This window comes from Loxodonta africana, chromosome 7 (genome assembly GCF_030014295.1).
Source record: "Loxodonta africana isolate mLoxAfr1 chromosome 7, mLoxAfr1.hap2, whole genome shotgun sequence".
Taxonomy (NCBI): Eukaryota; Metazoa; Chordata; class Mammalia; order Proboscidea; family Elephantidae; genus Loxodonta; species Loxodonta africana.
This window is the reverse complement of record NC_087348.1, coordinates 49,082,717-49,096,388: the sequence shown is the minus strand read 5'-3', so window position 1 is coordinate 49,096,388 and position 13,672 is coordinate 49,082,717. Positions and strand designations below refer to the sequence as shown.

Genomic DNA, 13,672 nt, shown 5'->3' with positions numbered 1-13,672 from the left:
TAGCTACATGGTGTTTCTGTAGCACCTTTAAGGAAGCTGCAGGGTGTCTGAAGTGAGTCAGTGGGAGTGTGAAGATGAGGGCTGTCCTGTGAAGGGCGTGTCTCCAGCCGAGAGGCTGTGGAACCTGAGCCTACCTTCTCGGCACGCTTGCCCTTTCCCAGTGAGGGAGCTTTCACAGAAGGGGCTTTTTGGTGCCAGTTAGGAATGTGTGTTTCCCAGAATGACCTGACCGGAGAACACTCCTGCATCATGCTGAAGACACTGACCGAAGAGGACGAGACTGACCAGGGAGCCTGGCTCTCGGCCTTTTGGAAAGGTGACCGAGGAGTGGGGGATGCGTGGTGATGGGTGCGGTCACCAGACCTCTAACTCTGCGTGGTTCTACTGACAGATTTCCGAAGGCGCTTCCTGTCCTTGCTTTCCTACCAGTTCAGCACCTTCTCTCCTGCGCTGGCTCTGAACATCATTCAGAACAGGAATATTGGGAAACCGGCCCAGCCAGGTGAGCTGGCTAGGCATTGTGGTGGAGGCCTTGGTGGTGGCTTGGTTCTACGAAAGGCAGGCCTGGTGTTCTAGGCAGAGTGCTGGACCTGGTTCTGGTCCTGCCCCTTCACTGACCACGTCCTACTCATCAGCCCCCTGCGGTGGCTCAGACCTGGCCCGAGATGCGCTGTCACCCGTGTCCCTTCTTCATGACAAGCCTTGGGGGATGTGATTTGAGTTCAGAGATGTTAAATAAGTTCAAAAAGGTGGTTCATTTTGGAACCCATTTAAACCCTGTGATCTTGGGTGACTCACTGAATCTCTGAGGCTCGGTTTCTCATCTGTGAAACTGTAGTAAGGAGATGCCAGCTGTCTGTGGCCACACGAAGTGGCCTGGGCGTGTACACTGTGTTTGAATATTTAAGTACAAACAAACGTGTTAGGGATTATTAGTATTTACAACGTGGGTTTCTTTGTGTTGCTGTCTGTGTGCGTGCATGTATTTTTGCAGTTATATTTTGGTGGGAAAATCTGTGATTCTGGAGCTCTGTAGAGCACACACGGTCTCCGTGAAGCTGGGTCCTGAGGAGAAGTGGCCCAGTGGGGAAAAGTACCGTGGTGTTCCTCTGACCCTGGAGCATGGGCGTCCTTTCCTGTGTCTGATGTGTTGGTGCGAGAGCTCTGAGCAAGGGTCACATGCCAGCTGTCCCTCTCCCTGTGTGCCCAGAGCTGCCTCCCCCTTTGGCAGGGATGGGGTGGTGTGCTGCGGGGCGGGGTCGTTAGATCGCCGGGCAGGCCTGACGGCTGCCGTGCTGCCCTCCTTTGGATGAACGCCCTGTGTAGGGGCAGTTTTTAAGGTACCGTCTGGGGGGCTGTTATGTGCGCAATGTCATGCATCCCGTCAGGCCCTGGGGTGTCAGGCTAACCAGTGTTGTGTGTCTAGCCCTGAGGCGGGAGGAGCTGGAGGCGCTTTTCCTCCCCTATGACCTGAAGAGGCTGGAGATGTATTCTCGGAACATGGTGGACTACCATCTCATCATGGACATGATCCCAGCCATCTCACGGATGTACTTCCTGAACCAGCTGGGGGACCTGTCCCTGTCTGCTGCCCAGTCGGTAGGTTATCTGGTGCTTATGTGGAGGAATAGAGAAGCTGGTGTTTGTGGAGCTGGTGTTCGTTGGATTAGGTGCTTTTTCACAATTTTGTGCTGTGTGTTTAATTTCTAACAGTTTTAGGTGGGTAGTGGTCTGCCTGTTTTACAGATCAGGAAACCTGGGGTCTGAAGTCGAGTAATGTGCCCCAGCCACACGTGAGTGAGTGGGAGAGCTGCAGTTTGAGTCCATATTCTTTCCACCCCACCACGTTGCCTTGATACTTATTCCGATCCTTTAGTAGAGGGTCAGAAACACGCTGAACTCTTAATGTCGTTGCGAAGCAGGTATTTGTGAGGATAAAAGAAGTTAGTTCGTGGGTCTCAGTAAGTGGGAACCTTTCTTGGTATTTTCAGTAACAGGATAAAAGAGAAGATTCCAAAATAGGCAGTGCCAGTTTGTTTTGTACCAGATAGCTGTGGTCAAAAGAGAATAACTGGTTCTGAGTACCCCTTGATGGGGGAAGCCTGTCCTGGCGGCCGCTGCAGCAGGTTCTCACCCTCCAGGCCCTTCTGTTGGGGGTTGGCCTGCAGCATAAGTCTGTGGACCAGCTGGAAAAGGAGATTGACCTGCCGTCGGGCCAGCTGATGGGACTTTTCAACCGGATCATACGCAAAGTCGTGAAGGTAACTCCTGCCTGAGGGCAGGATCTTGGTCTGCTTTAAATAATATAATAAACTCCGGCCCCTGAGATGAACAGATGTTAGCAGTTGCCATACTTGCTTCAGATCTTCACACACAGTCACGTCCCCCCAAAATAGGGGACTTCACCTGTATCCGTAATGTTCTGTGTTCTCCCAGAGGCCCCCACTGTTAGGAATTTGATGTGTGTCCAGTCTGTGCATTTATTCTTTTACTATGAGTGCGTGCCCTCATAGATGATGTAGAGCGGTGCTTTGTGTATTTAGAATGCACACTTCCCTTTAAGACACTAAATGACCCGGCAAGGAGTGACTGAGCCCCTGCTTCTCCTTCATCTTCTGCTTCTTGGCCCTGTCTTTTGTAGCTCTTTAGTGAAGTGCAAGAAAAGGCCATTGAGGAGCAGATGGTGGCCGTGAAGGATGTGGTCATGGAGCCGACAATGAAGACACTGACTGATGACCTGGTACGATCCTGCCGTAGGCCTTGAGAATCCCAGCGGGCCCCTCAGTCAGTTTTGGCTTGTGGATGCAGCCTGTCCTCTGCACGGACGGAGCTGAGTGGTGTTCAGAGGTCTGAGTGGGCATCATGCTCCGGGGACGTCACTGCGGGTTCTCTGTCCCCCTGCCCTGTGTGGGAGTGCAGTGCTGTCAGCATTCTCTTCGTCCTTTAGACTTTTCCAGGTGCATTTTTTACATGCTTCTATACTTTAAAACAATAAGAGCTGCCTATAATGATTTTGATGGAGTTCCTGGGTGGCACACATGGTTAAACCCCCGGCTACTAACTGAGATGTTGGTGGTTTGAATCCATCCAGAGGCGCCGTGGGAGAAAGTCCTGGTGATCTGCTTCCAGGGTTCACAGCCATTGGAAACCCTGTGGGGCACAGTTCTGCTCTGACACACGGGGCCACCACGGGTCAGAATCAACTCCATGGCAACTGGTCTGGTTTACAGTGGTTTTGAGGGTAAACTGAAGAGAAGGGAATGTTTTATTGTCATTGTTAAACTCTGTGCCCACTCCCCTCCGCACTTTTTTCTGTGTTTTGGTTCACTGTTTGACTTACTCTGTCAATGGGGTCCTTGACCATAGGATGAAGCAGCAAAGGAGTTCCAGGAGAAACATAAGAAAGAAGTGGGAAAGCTGAAGAACATGGACCTCTCTGAGTAAGGCCCCTTCCGGTGCTCGGCCTTGGCTTCAGATCTGTCTGCAGCTGTCTTCTTATCCACATCCTGGGTTTCCTGGAAGCTGTGTTTCACGGGATTGGTTTTAGAAGCACGAAACCCTGGTGGCATAGTGGTTTAAGTGCTACGGCTGCTAACCAAAAGGTTGGCAGTTCGAATCCGCCAGACGCTCCTTAGAAACTCTACAGGCCAGTTCTACTCTGTCCCATAGGGTTGCTATGAGTCGGAATTGACTCGACTGCACTGGGTTTGGTTTTTTGGTTTTTAACAGCTAAAAACTTCCTAGTTCACTGTTTGCATGATTTTGGAGGACTTGGTTTTCCTAGAATTGGAATAATCAACTCTGCCACTTGGATTTTCACATTGTGTTCCCAAGATCATTAGGGTTCCACACTCATGCCTCAGGGGTCCCTTGGGAAAGGGGATGCTGAGTGAACGGGCACCCACTTTTAATGGTCACAGATAGACTGGGTGGCAATGGGTTTGGTTTTGGTTTTTCTATATTTGGCTTTTGTGTGTGAATTTTTTTGAAGAAGAAAAAACCCTGGCTCTGAACTGTCTTTGTCCCCCGACCCCCATGGATTGATGTGAGTAATAGCTCCAGAATGAGTGGCCTCTGAGCCTCTTTCAGTAGGTCGTTAGTGATGACTGTTGTTGGACAAGTGAGGCGGAGGTGTCCGAGGAGGTCCTTGGTTGGGGCAGTGAGCTCCAGTGTCTGCCCTCAGCTTTGCAGTTTTAAAATCTTGACTTACCGGAGTTGCTAGATCAGAAAGAGGCAGGGTAGGGGCATGATTCAGGGGGCATGTGGGCAAAGGCCTGGAGATAGGCGTGAGCAAGGAGATTGGTGGGGGGTGGGGGGTGGTGGCTGAAGGCTGCTTTGGTGGGCGTTAATGCCTCTGTACACAACTGCCCTCTCACTTCCTGCTGGCTGTCCTGGTGACCATCCTCGCTCCTGTGAAGTTTCTGTCCTGTGACCTAGAGCTAAGACACATATCTCTCAACCATTCCACCAGCCTGTGTTCCTTCTGCTCTTCAAACGCTGACACGGTTCGCCCAGGCAGGCCTTCATGGCAGGAAGTGTCTGATAAGAATGTTGTTATGTTTTGTTTCTTTTAGACACTTCCCTCTTCTTTCACACAGGCTTTGATATTTCCCTTCTTTTTTTAGATACATAATCCGTGGGGATGACGAAGAGTGGAATGAAGTTTTGAACAAAGCTGGGCAGAATGCCTCCATTGTCAGCCTGAAGAGGTGAGGGCCTCAAGTCTGCTGTACATCTGACAGGAGAGGCCTTCCAGCTTCTCTGCTTCTCTGAGGCAATGTTACTAGGAAGTAGGACGGTGGAGCAGAAGCTTTGAAACAAAAGTCACGGTCTCTTCCTTTTAGGGTCCCCAGCTCTCTGCTTTTGCAGCATGTCTCCCACAGGTCAGGCAGGACCATCACTTAGGCCTGGGCCTCTGCATTTCACACACTGACCAGACATGTGGGGCCTTGGGTCTGTCAGTGCGGGTTTGAGAGAATTGTCTGCGAGCCACCATCTACTGAGCACGTCCCTGTGTGCCTTCCGTGCGCTGTCCCGTCCCATCCTCAGAACAGCACCAGGAGGTGGCCATTAGTTACCATCACTTTGAAGATGAAGGAACCAAGGCTCTAAGCAGTTAAATGACTTGTCTGAGGATCAGACAGCCAGTAAGAGGTGGAGCCAGGATCGGAACCAAGGCTTGTCCAACTCAAAGCCATTGTTTTACACTATCCTTCTTAGCCAGCAGCTCTCGATGTTTCTGCTCTTGGAGTTTCTTTATACTCTTAAAAATTATTGAGGACTCCAACAAGCTTTTGTTTATGTGGGTTATATCTATTTCTGTTTTCTATATTAGAAATTAAAAATTGAGAAACTTAAAAAATATGCAGAATTAACCATGATATAGACTCATGGCTCTTTGTTGTTCATAAAAATTTTAATGAGAAGAGTGGCACTGTTTCAGCTACATACTTGCAAATCCCTTTACTGCCTGGCTGCATCAAAGGCTGTTGGATTTGCATGTCTGCCTCTACATTCGGTTGGTTGTGCCATCACTCATCTCATAGCCTCGGGGACTCTGCACATTTGTGAGAGAATGAAAGTTTTAAAGGTAATAATGTCTTCGGATTATGAAAATAGTTCTGACCTTCCAAACCTTCTGAAAAGGTCTTGGGGGCCGCCCTCTCTGAAAACTTTCACTTAAGCTTGTTATTTGCAGAGAGGTAAATTTGTGGATCAGAATGGTTCATTGACGCTTTCCCTGGAAAGAGGCTCTTGAGCCCCTGGAGCTGAGGCTTCCATAGCTGGCTTAGGGGTTGGTGAGCAGGGTGAGTTCTTGGCATTGTCCTAGTTACCAACAGGGTCTCCTGAAGAGCTTATTGGAAAGAAGAAATTTTGTGACTGTAGGAACCACACAGATATTCTCTTCTGGACACTCCATGAGCCACTGCAGGATCTTGAAAGTTCCAGCCTCGGTGCTTGCCTCGTGTCATAGATGCTCTCTGAAGTGACGCAAAGGGCCATCGTCAGTGTGTTGTGATTTGTGGTCTGTAGACTGGTTAATGCAGCACAGGGCCCGTGGTGGCTACAATCTGGAACATGGTGGCTTTGACTGGTGTTGAGATGGCCCAGTTCCGTACTCTTTCCAGAGCTTGGTCTTCCCAGCTATTCCTTTGACTGTTGCTGCCAGTGAGGAGCCTCCTGAATGGAAACCAGCACGTGTGGTAGTTCCTATACCTGAAGGCTCTGAGTAGATGTGAAAGTTTGCGGTTTTTGAGGCAAAAGCACTAATATCTGTCCTTATTCTTTGAGTCCTTGTTTTTTCTGAGAGGTTATTTTATTCATGGGATTTGTTAATCGCCTCTGGACTGAACTCTTCACCCTCTCACAGGGAGGTATTTGTTCCCAGAGCAAAAGGCCATTGGAGAGAATCTTTAACCTCTAAGGGGGAAAGGAGTGTGGCCACCTGCTGAGAGACTCCTAGTGTTGGAATCCAATGGCCACCTGAAATGTGTAACCTGAGTTGCTCTTCCTTTGTGTTTCTTCTGTTCATTTAGGAAAAATAATAAAAACAGCAGTACAACAGAAAGCATTGCCAGGTTTTCCTTGGCGTCTCATGCTTTGTAGAAGGCGCTGTCTTCAGGATCATTGGAATAATATGTCTGGTTTCTAGGGCAGCCCTGAGTGGTCAGGGTGGTGGGAAGGACTCTTCTCTGTGATGCTTCAGGTTTTTCTTGAGGTCTTGGGTGAGGGGAATGCACAGTACTTTGGAGAGAACTCAGATTTCAGGTGTAAGATAGAGATTTGTTCCTCCAGACTGAGAGCTGGGTGAGGGCAGGAACTGGACCCAGCACAATGCTTGGCACTTAATAGGCGTGCAGATGACATTTGTCTGGTTCAGCTTCACCTCAAGTTGTAGGTGATGGAAATACTGACTTTTCAGACAAAGCAAAGTAGCCTGAAAGATGTTTTTGATCTCTGCATTTTTCATCCTCTCTCTTTCTACTCCTGTTTTTTTCTCCAGCGACAAGAAAAGGAAGTTGGAAGCCAAACAAGAACCCAAACAGATCAAAAAGTTGAAGAAAAACAGAGATACAAAGAACAAAAAAGATATGAAACTGAAGCGGAAGAAATAGTGGAGATAAAACTTGAACATCAGTCGGCATACTCCTAAGGAGATAGCCTGGCTTCCTGAACTGTCCCTGAGTGGAGTGGGTCGTGGCCTGATGGTTAAGAGCAGCCAGGGCCCCCATCAAACCAGGAAGCTGGCCATGAATTCAGTTTACGGGCACATCCTTGAGTGGGCCGAGCTCAGCTTAAGGCAATGTCACTCCCGGAGGGAGTGGTCTGCCTAGGACTCAGTGGGTTGGGCAGACTCCTCTAGCACTGCCAAGGATCCGTCTCTCCTCTCCTACCAGTGGCACCATTAGTTAATATTTTGCTCCAGGCCCAGCTTTTCTGGCTCATTCCCATGCCAACCATTGTCCCTCCTCCTACCCTTAAGTGCACAGCTTTCTGGTGATGCTCAGGGGGCTGCTGATGGACTGTTGGGTCTCTCATCATGGACTTGATGACAAACAAACTGACCCTGCAGCCTGGAGCAGCAGCAGCAACTCTTCTAGCCAGGCGGCCGTGGCGGCCACTGTTGCCGGAGTGCACATCATCTGCTGATGCTGTGTCCATCCCCTCCTGGCTCCAGCAGGCCCGCTGCCCCATGTCCCAGAAGAGCCTGGGCCTTAATTGAAGTAGGCTGTGACATCTGAGTCCCCAAGACCTGTTACTCCATCAGCTTGGAAACAAATGCTGGGAAAGGCCCCTTTGGCTAGCAGGGCTGAAGGAGGGATAGAGAATCTATTTTTAATAAACACCCAGGGAAGACCAACTGCCTGTGGGCTCATTAAATCCACGGATGTGGAAGTTGTACCTTGTTTCATCTGGTGAATCTCGGCTGCCAGATAGAATTTGGACAGTGTTGGCATCAAGGCCAAGGGTGGGCAGTGTGGCTAGGGCTGACCAACCACGAACCCAGTGGGAAAGTGGCAGCCACTGAGAGTGGCTTGGTGTGGCGGCTGGGAGCCAGCTAGCTTCTGTGACTCGTTTCCTCCCTAGCTCCTGCCAGGTCATTTGGTCCCTTCCATTTGTTGGGGGCAGGAATTATCTGGTGGCGTCACACATACTTCATTACATTTGTTTGGTGGTATCCAGTTTTCAGTCCCAAATTCCATGCCATGTTATTGAAATCATGATCCTGAAGGTCCTGCTGGTTTCTAGAGGAATGTTCCATCCAGGTCATGTAAGTGCTAGAAAAGTACAAGGTGGGAGCCCGCACAGTTGTGCTCGTTTCCATCTGCCCTGTCCCTGCCACAGCTGTGTGAGTGGGTGACCATCTTTGTCAGTCTGGCTGCCTCAGTCTTCAGCTTGTACTCTATCTTTCAAGATTCATGTGGTGACATTGCTTACTAATCTACCTTGGCTTTTTGCTCTTGGATTAATGGATGGTCTTCTCTGAAGCCAAAGAATCCTCAGTCCATAGCATCTTTCCCCAATCCTGATACGCGCTCCGGGTTCCTAGTGTAAGAATGGGGAAGGAAGAGGAGCTCCTGGACCGAAGATAGTAAACGCACAACTCCCAGGACTCTTCTTCAAAGGAGAGGAGCAGATCCTGCCTGCCTGTGCCTTGGAGGGCTTTGCCTTGGACGGCTGTGCCTGGTCCCCAAGACTGTCAGGGCCTGAGCATTGCCTGGATCTGCAGGGACGTTTGCTGAGAGGGAGCTGGAAATAACCTTTGATCTTTCTGGGGCGGGGGCGTGGGGGCGGTGTGTGGTGGGGCATGCCTGAGCTTGCCTTTCAGATGAGAATTTTCTTAGGAGAATGTCATCAAAACCCAAAGTCAGAATCTCACGTGGTCAGAGCTGGATAGTATCAAAGATAATCCAACCACATTGTCCCACAGATGAAGATGTGGGTCCAGCTGGTTGGCCCTTTGTTCAGTGTCTAGGCCCAAAGGGGTTCTGTTCTAGGGTGGAAGGTAAAGGGCTCTGAAACGAGACTGCCTGGTTTGTGCTGGATCTGCCCGGACCCTCAGTGTGACCTTGGGCAAGGTCACCTGCCCTCCATGCCACATCTGTAAAAAGTGAATGGTGGTAATAATACCTACCTCACAGGGACACTGGGAATTAAGTGGTGTACACTGTTTTTTGTTTTTTTTTAGACTGTTAAAGAGCTTTGACCACTGTATGTCGGTGAGTTGATTGTGACTCAGTGACCCTATGTGACAGAACTGCCCCAAACGGTTTCCTAGGCTGTAATCTTTACGGGAGCAGACTGCCAGGACTGTGCCCCAGGGCACCTAAGAGTTTAGGCTAGTACTTGGCATACAGCAAATGGCCCACAAATCTCTCTTGCTTCTGGGGCGCTCTCATTAGAGTATAGCCAAGAGAGCTGCTCGGTTATACGTGAGCTCTGAGCCTTACCTGAATAAGGACTGGCTTTGTCCTAAAGCCACAACCTGAGCTAGAACAGGAGTCCCATGTGGGCGGCAAAAAACCTGCCCTCTACAGTCAGGGCTGTCTGACTCGATTTCAGAGCTAAGTATCCTTGGACGAGGCTCTTTTAGGACTCTTTCCATCTACCCACAGAAAGGAAGCTAGTATTTCACCTACTGTGTGCAGCCCTGGCCCTTTAATTTGCAGTGTTCCTAAACAGGTCTCTTCATTTTGTGTCCTGATGGGCTTGTGTTCTCCAAACCTGAAGAAGGATGGCCTCCCCCAGACCTCGCCATCTGGTCCCCAGACACAGTGACATCTGTAAGGCTCGGCTGGCTCAGGAAATCTCACTTGTGAAATGAATTCAGACAGGCCGGGTATGAATGCTGTCCCCAGGACGGGGAAGAGGGTGAAGGAGCCGAACAAAGAAGATTCCTAAATAGTCTCCCTCCCCCCGCCCCCCAGCCAGGAGAGGGTAAATGCTGGCTTGCTTCAGTGCGTCCACTGCTCATCTGGCCCCGGCAGCCCCAGAGGACCCTGAGTGACCAGGAGACTGACACAAAGGGGGCTGCTGATGGGGGAGGGGAAGAAATAAGTGACCGTCACCTTGGAAAAATGTAGACTCATTATCCAAGGCCATTACCACACCGGCAGCCGGTCTGCAGGATGGAGGAGGGGGCAGGGCTGGGGTCCCCTCTGGCCTGAATAGGCGATTTCACACAGCGGGGACAAGGGAGGTGGAGCTGTGTGTGCCCTTGGTTCTATAAACAATCAGTTAAACATGGATTCTGCAAAGAGGGTAGGGGGCCTGCACGGGAAAGGCTGGAGGCTTTCTGCAGTGCTGTTGCCGGTTCCTCTGAGATAAAGCTGTGAAGATCCTGGTGTCTGCTAGCAGGACGGCGGGGGAGGGCAACAGGCAGCAGGCAGAAAGCAAAAGTACCAGGAGAAGGAATGAAGGTCAGACCTCGGTGGGACTCTGGCACCCTCCACACCTGGAGAGGACTCCTGGAGACGAAGGCCCAGGCACCGGCTGTGGAAACGCTGGCTTAGTCATTGCCTGTGGAGCAGCTGGAGGAGGATGGAATCCCTCATATATAACTGATGTTTTCAGCCCCTATTACCCAAGGGCTCCTCTGTGATCCGCCCCCCTCAAAAAAAAAAAAAAAAAATTCTGGAGGCCAGACTGTAACTCTATCTTGCATTTTTGTTTGGGTACTTAACTGGGGGAGGGGCTTGTGGGGAGGTTGGAACTGAACCCCAAAAGGCAGCTGGTCCAGAACGTGAGTGCTGGGTGAGGGACAACTCCCTCGGCCTCCTCAACAGGGATTCTGCACTGGAAGATGGGGGCCGAGGCATGTGGCATCCTCCCTGCGGCCCCAAGAGGGCACTGCTGGCCCACGCAGCTCCACATCCTGCCTGTGCACGGCCCCAGGCCGGGTCTTCAGGCAGCCTTGGTTGGGTCCGACCCCAGCAAAGCCTGGAAATGAGGCTTTTCCTGGGACTAACTCCATGAGGTCTTCACGTCGCCCCCAACTCCTGAGTCCTGGCCTGCTGCTGAACCACAGCCATTCAGGGTCAGTGATCCCAGTGACCTCAGGGATTTCTCTTCCTGCCATAGGCAGGAACATTTCTAAGACCTCCACATCTACCTGGATTTTGCGCCTAAAACAGACTACAACCAGGTCTCAGAAAACCCTTGGGCCTTGCACCACCTTCATTCCTCAATGTCCTCTGCCAGTGTCCCCATGGTGGTGCCCTGGGCTGAGCAAGGCCTGGGGCAGCAGGCCCATAGGGACAGGTGCCCCTCCTCAGCCAGGCCCTGCCCCCATCTCAGTGAGGTGCAAACCCTGGGTCAAGGGTTTGCAAACATCTCCCAAGACAACACCAACAGCAACACAGCTCCCTGGTCAGTGGCTGTGGTGGGCTTGGGGCTTGGGAAAGCCAGCTTGACTCGTCTCCTCCCTGTCATCTGCCCCTGTCTGCCACACAAACACCCTTCTGTCTAGCTCAGTTAAGCACATAAGTGCTTACAAAATGTGAGTGACTTTAAGTCATTATCATGTACTTCATTTCACCGAAGAGGGAAACTAAGGCCCAGCGAGGGAAACACTGCTCCCTGCCACCTAGTTGGTGAGGGCTAGCCCAGGGTGGAAGGCTGGTGTGGGAGGCCACTGTACACCTGAGGCAGGGGGTCCTTTGATGGTAACCTTGGAACAGGGCTTCGAACCAGTTCTTCAGGTTCAGTCATGCCCAAGGAAGCGAGACTGGAACAGACCTAAACTATTAAAAATTGGATGAACCAGAATAGTAACCCAAATGGGAAAAATTGTGGTGAAAGTCCCGCTAGAAACCTAACGTCCCTCTTAGAAAACAAGGGCAATGTGTGCGTTGCATAGCAACCAAATCTCTGGCCCATTGGATTTTGAACAGGGTCGGAAACAATGGTGCCCCTCAAAGATGGTGGCCGACCGCCCCCTTTGAATGCATGTCAGTAATCCAATCTCGAGCAGCAGGCTCCTGAAAAGGCTCACTACACCTCTTCCAAGTCTCCCATTCCAGGGCTTCAGAGCATAATTTTTCTCCTGGTTACTGTTCTGGAGTACCCAAATTGTAAAAGTTCTGTCTGTTCCAGTTTTGCTTCATCGGCCACGACTGAACCGGTTCAAACCAGTTTAAAGCCCTGCCCTGGAATCGCCTCTGGGTTCTCGACCCTAAATGTACTCCTCTCCCCAGCTCTGAAGTCTGGGCAACTTTCTCCCAGGAGCACTGAGGCTGAGGTCATTGTTAATGAGTGTTTATTGTTAATAAAACCATGGTACATTTTACAATAAGTGGCAACAGTAATGTACAGTTACAGTATCATACAATATTACAGCAATAAAATAATGCCTGTTCCTTTGTACACCCAGCTCAAGCAGCTAGTTGAAAATATTTTCCAGGACTTCAAGCCTCCAGGGGCTTTTCAAGGTGATAGAAGTGACACCTCCTGAAATGCCCAGGGCTTTAAGTGAATAAATAATTTCTAAGGTGTGGCCAGACAGCAGCAGAAGGCTACACCAGGACAAGCTGTCCGTAACTCTCCCCGGTGTCTGGCCCATAAATAGGACAAGTGTCCACCCAGGCTGGACAATGCATCTCCATCCTGGAAGGGCCCAGAGCCTACAGAAAGGGAGGGGCAACGAAGGGGGACAAGCAGAAGGCCCTTTCCTCCCAGCCCTTCTCTTACGCCAACTCCCTGTTCTTAGACCCCCCAAGACCCATAGCTCCCAGCGAGAAGTGTTTACCCCACTTAGCTCTGTTTCGCTTGAGAGACTCAACCAGGGAAGATGTTTAGGGCTCAATCTAGGCCTGAGGTTTCAGAACCCACCTCTTTATTTTGGCCACTAAAAACAGCAGCGACAACAAAAGCTGAGGCTGAGTCCCCTGTGCCGCGCCTTCTGTTGCCCACTCCTTGGTTCAGGCAGAAAGCTGTGGAGCTACCGCTGGGCAAGGTGAGGGTCCCTGTGGGATGGTCACCACAGGGCCAGACCCCAGAGAAAGTGGGGTACTCAAAGTAACCCTCGGCGTGGGGACCCCCGGACCCTTAGAGGTTCATCTCCAGCCTTCGGAGGCAGCCCTTAGAAATGAGACCAAGGATTTGGGCAGCCTTTCCTATATGACGTTTAGAAAAATATCAGCTTTTGAATTAAATGGCCTGGAGCCTACACAGAACGTACGTTCTAGACATTCATAAGGATGCCCATACCCCCAAGAGCCAGTTGGGACCAGTCTGAGCTTGTGGGGGGCCTGGTGTGGGTAGAGCTTGCAGAGCAGGCTCAGAAGCAATTTAGAGCAGAGTCAGATCAGGATTGCTGCCTGCCTCCCGGAGGGGAGGAGGGCACCCAGGGTGAGACAGCATGGCAGCCCTCCAGGGGCACCCAGGGGCAGACAGCGTGGCAGCCCTCCAGGTGCACACGGGAGGTGGGAGGAGAGGGGGGAGGGAGGGAACGACCACCTTTGGCCATATCCCCTCTGTACCCATCCCTGGGGGAGCAAACAATTAGCTCTGGGGCAGAGGGGTTGAGGGTGGGCTGCCTGGTGACGGGCGGGTTCAGGGCACATCTGCCTACTCAAGGTCAAACCAACCACCAGAGGAGCGAGTATCTGGGGAAGGAGGGTGAGCTGAGCCCTGTAAGTCTGGTTCCCAGAAGGCCTCACAACCATCCTGG

At 51.1% G+C, this 13,672-nt stretch overlaps 1 protein-coding gene across 2 annotated transcripts in view; it reads left to right on the top strand.

Annotated features, from left to right (window-relative positions):
- NAT10 (N-acetyltransferase 10) overlaps positions 1 to 7,861 on the top strand; it is a 38,814-nt gene extending 30,953 nt beyond the window's left edge. For both annotated transcript variants that reach the window (XM_003412288.4, XM_023550740.2), the window contains exons 22-29: positions 220 to 316; positions 392 to 502; positions 1,427 to 1,599; positions 2,142 to 2,261; positions 2,642 to 2,740; positions 3,367 to 3,440; positions 4,626 to 4,709; positions 7,004 to 7,861. In XM_003412288.4, coding sequence (XP_003412336.1) covers positions 220 to 316; positions 392 to 502; positions 1,427 to 1,599; positions 2,142 to 2,261; positions 2,642 to 2,740; positions 3,367 to 3,440; positions 4,626 to 4,709; positions 7,004 to 7,115 — 870 coding nt within the window. In that variant the 3' untranslated portion in view covers positions 7,116 to 7,861. The remainder of the gene's footprint in view (positions 1 to 219; positions 317 to 391; positions 503 to 1,426; positions 1,600 to 2,141; positions 2,262 to 2,641; positions 2,741 to 3,366; positions 3,441 to 4,625; positions 4,710 to 7,003) is intronic.
- The last annotated feature ends 5,811 nt before the right edge of the window (positions 7,862 to 13,672 follow it).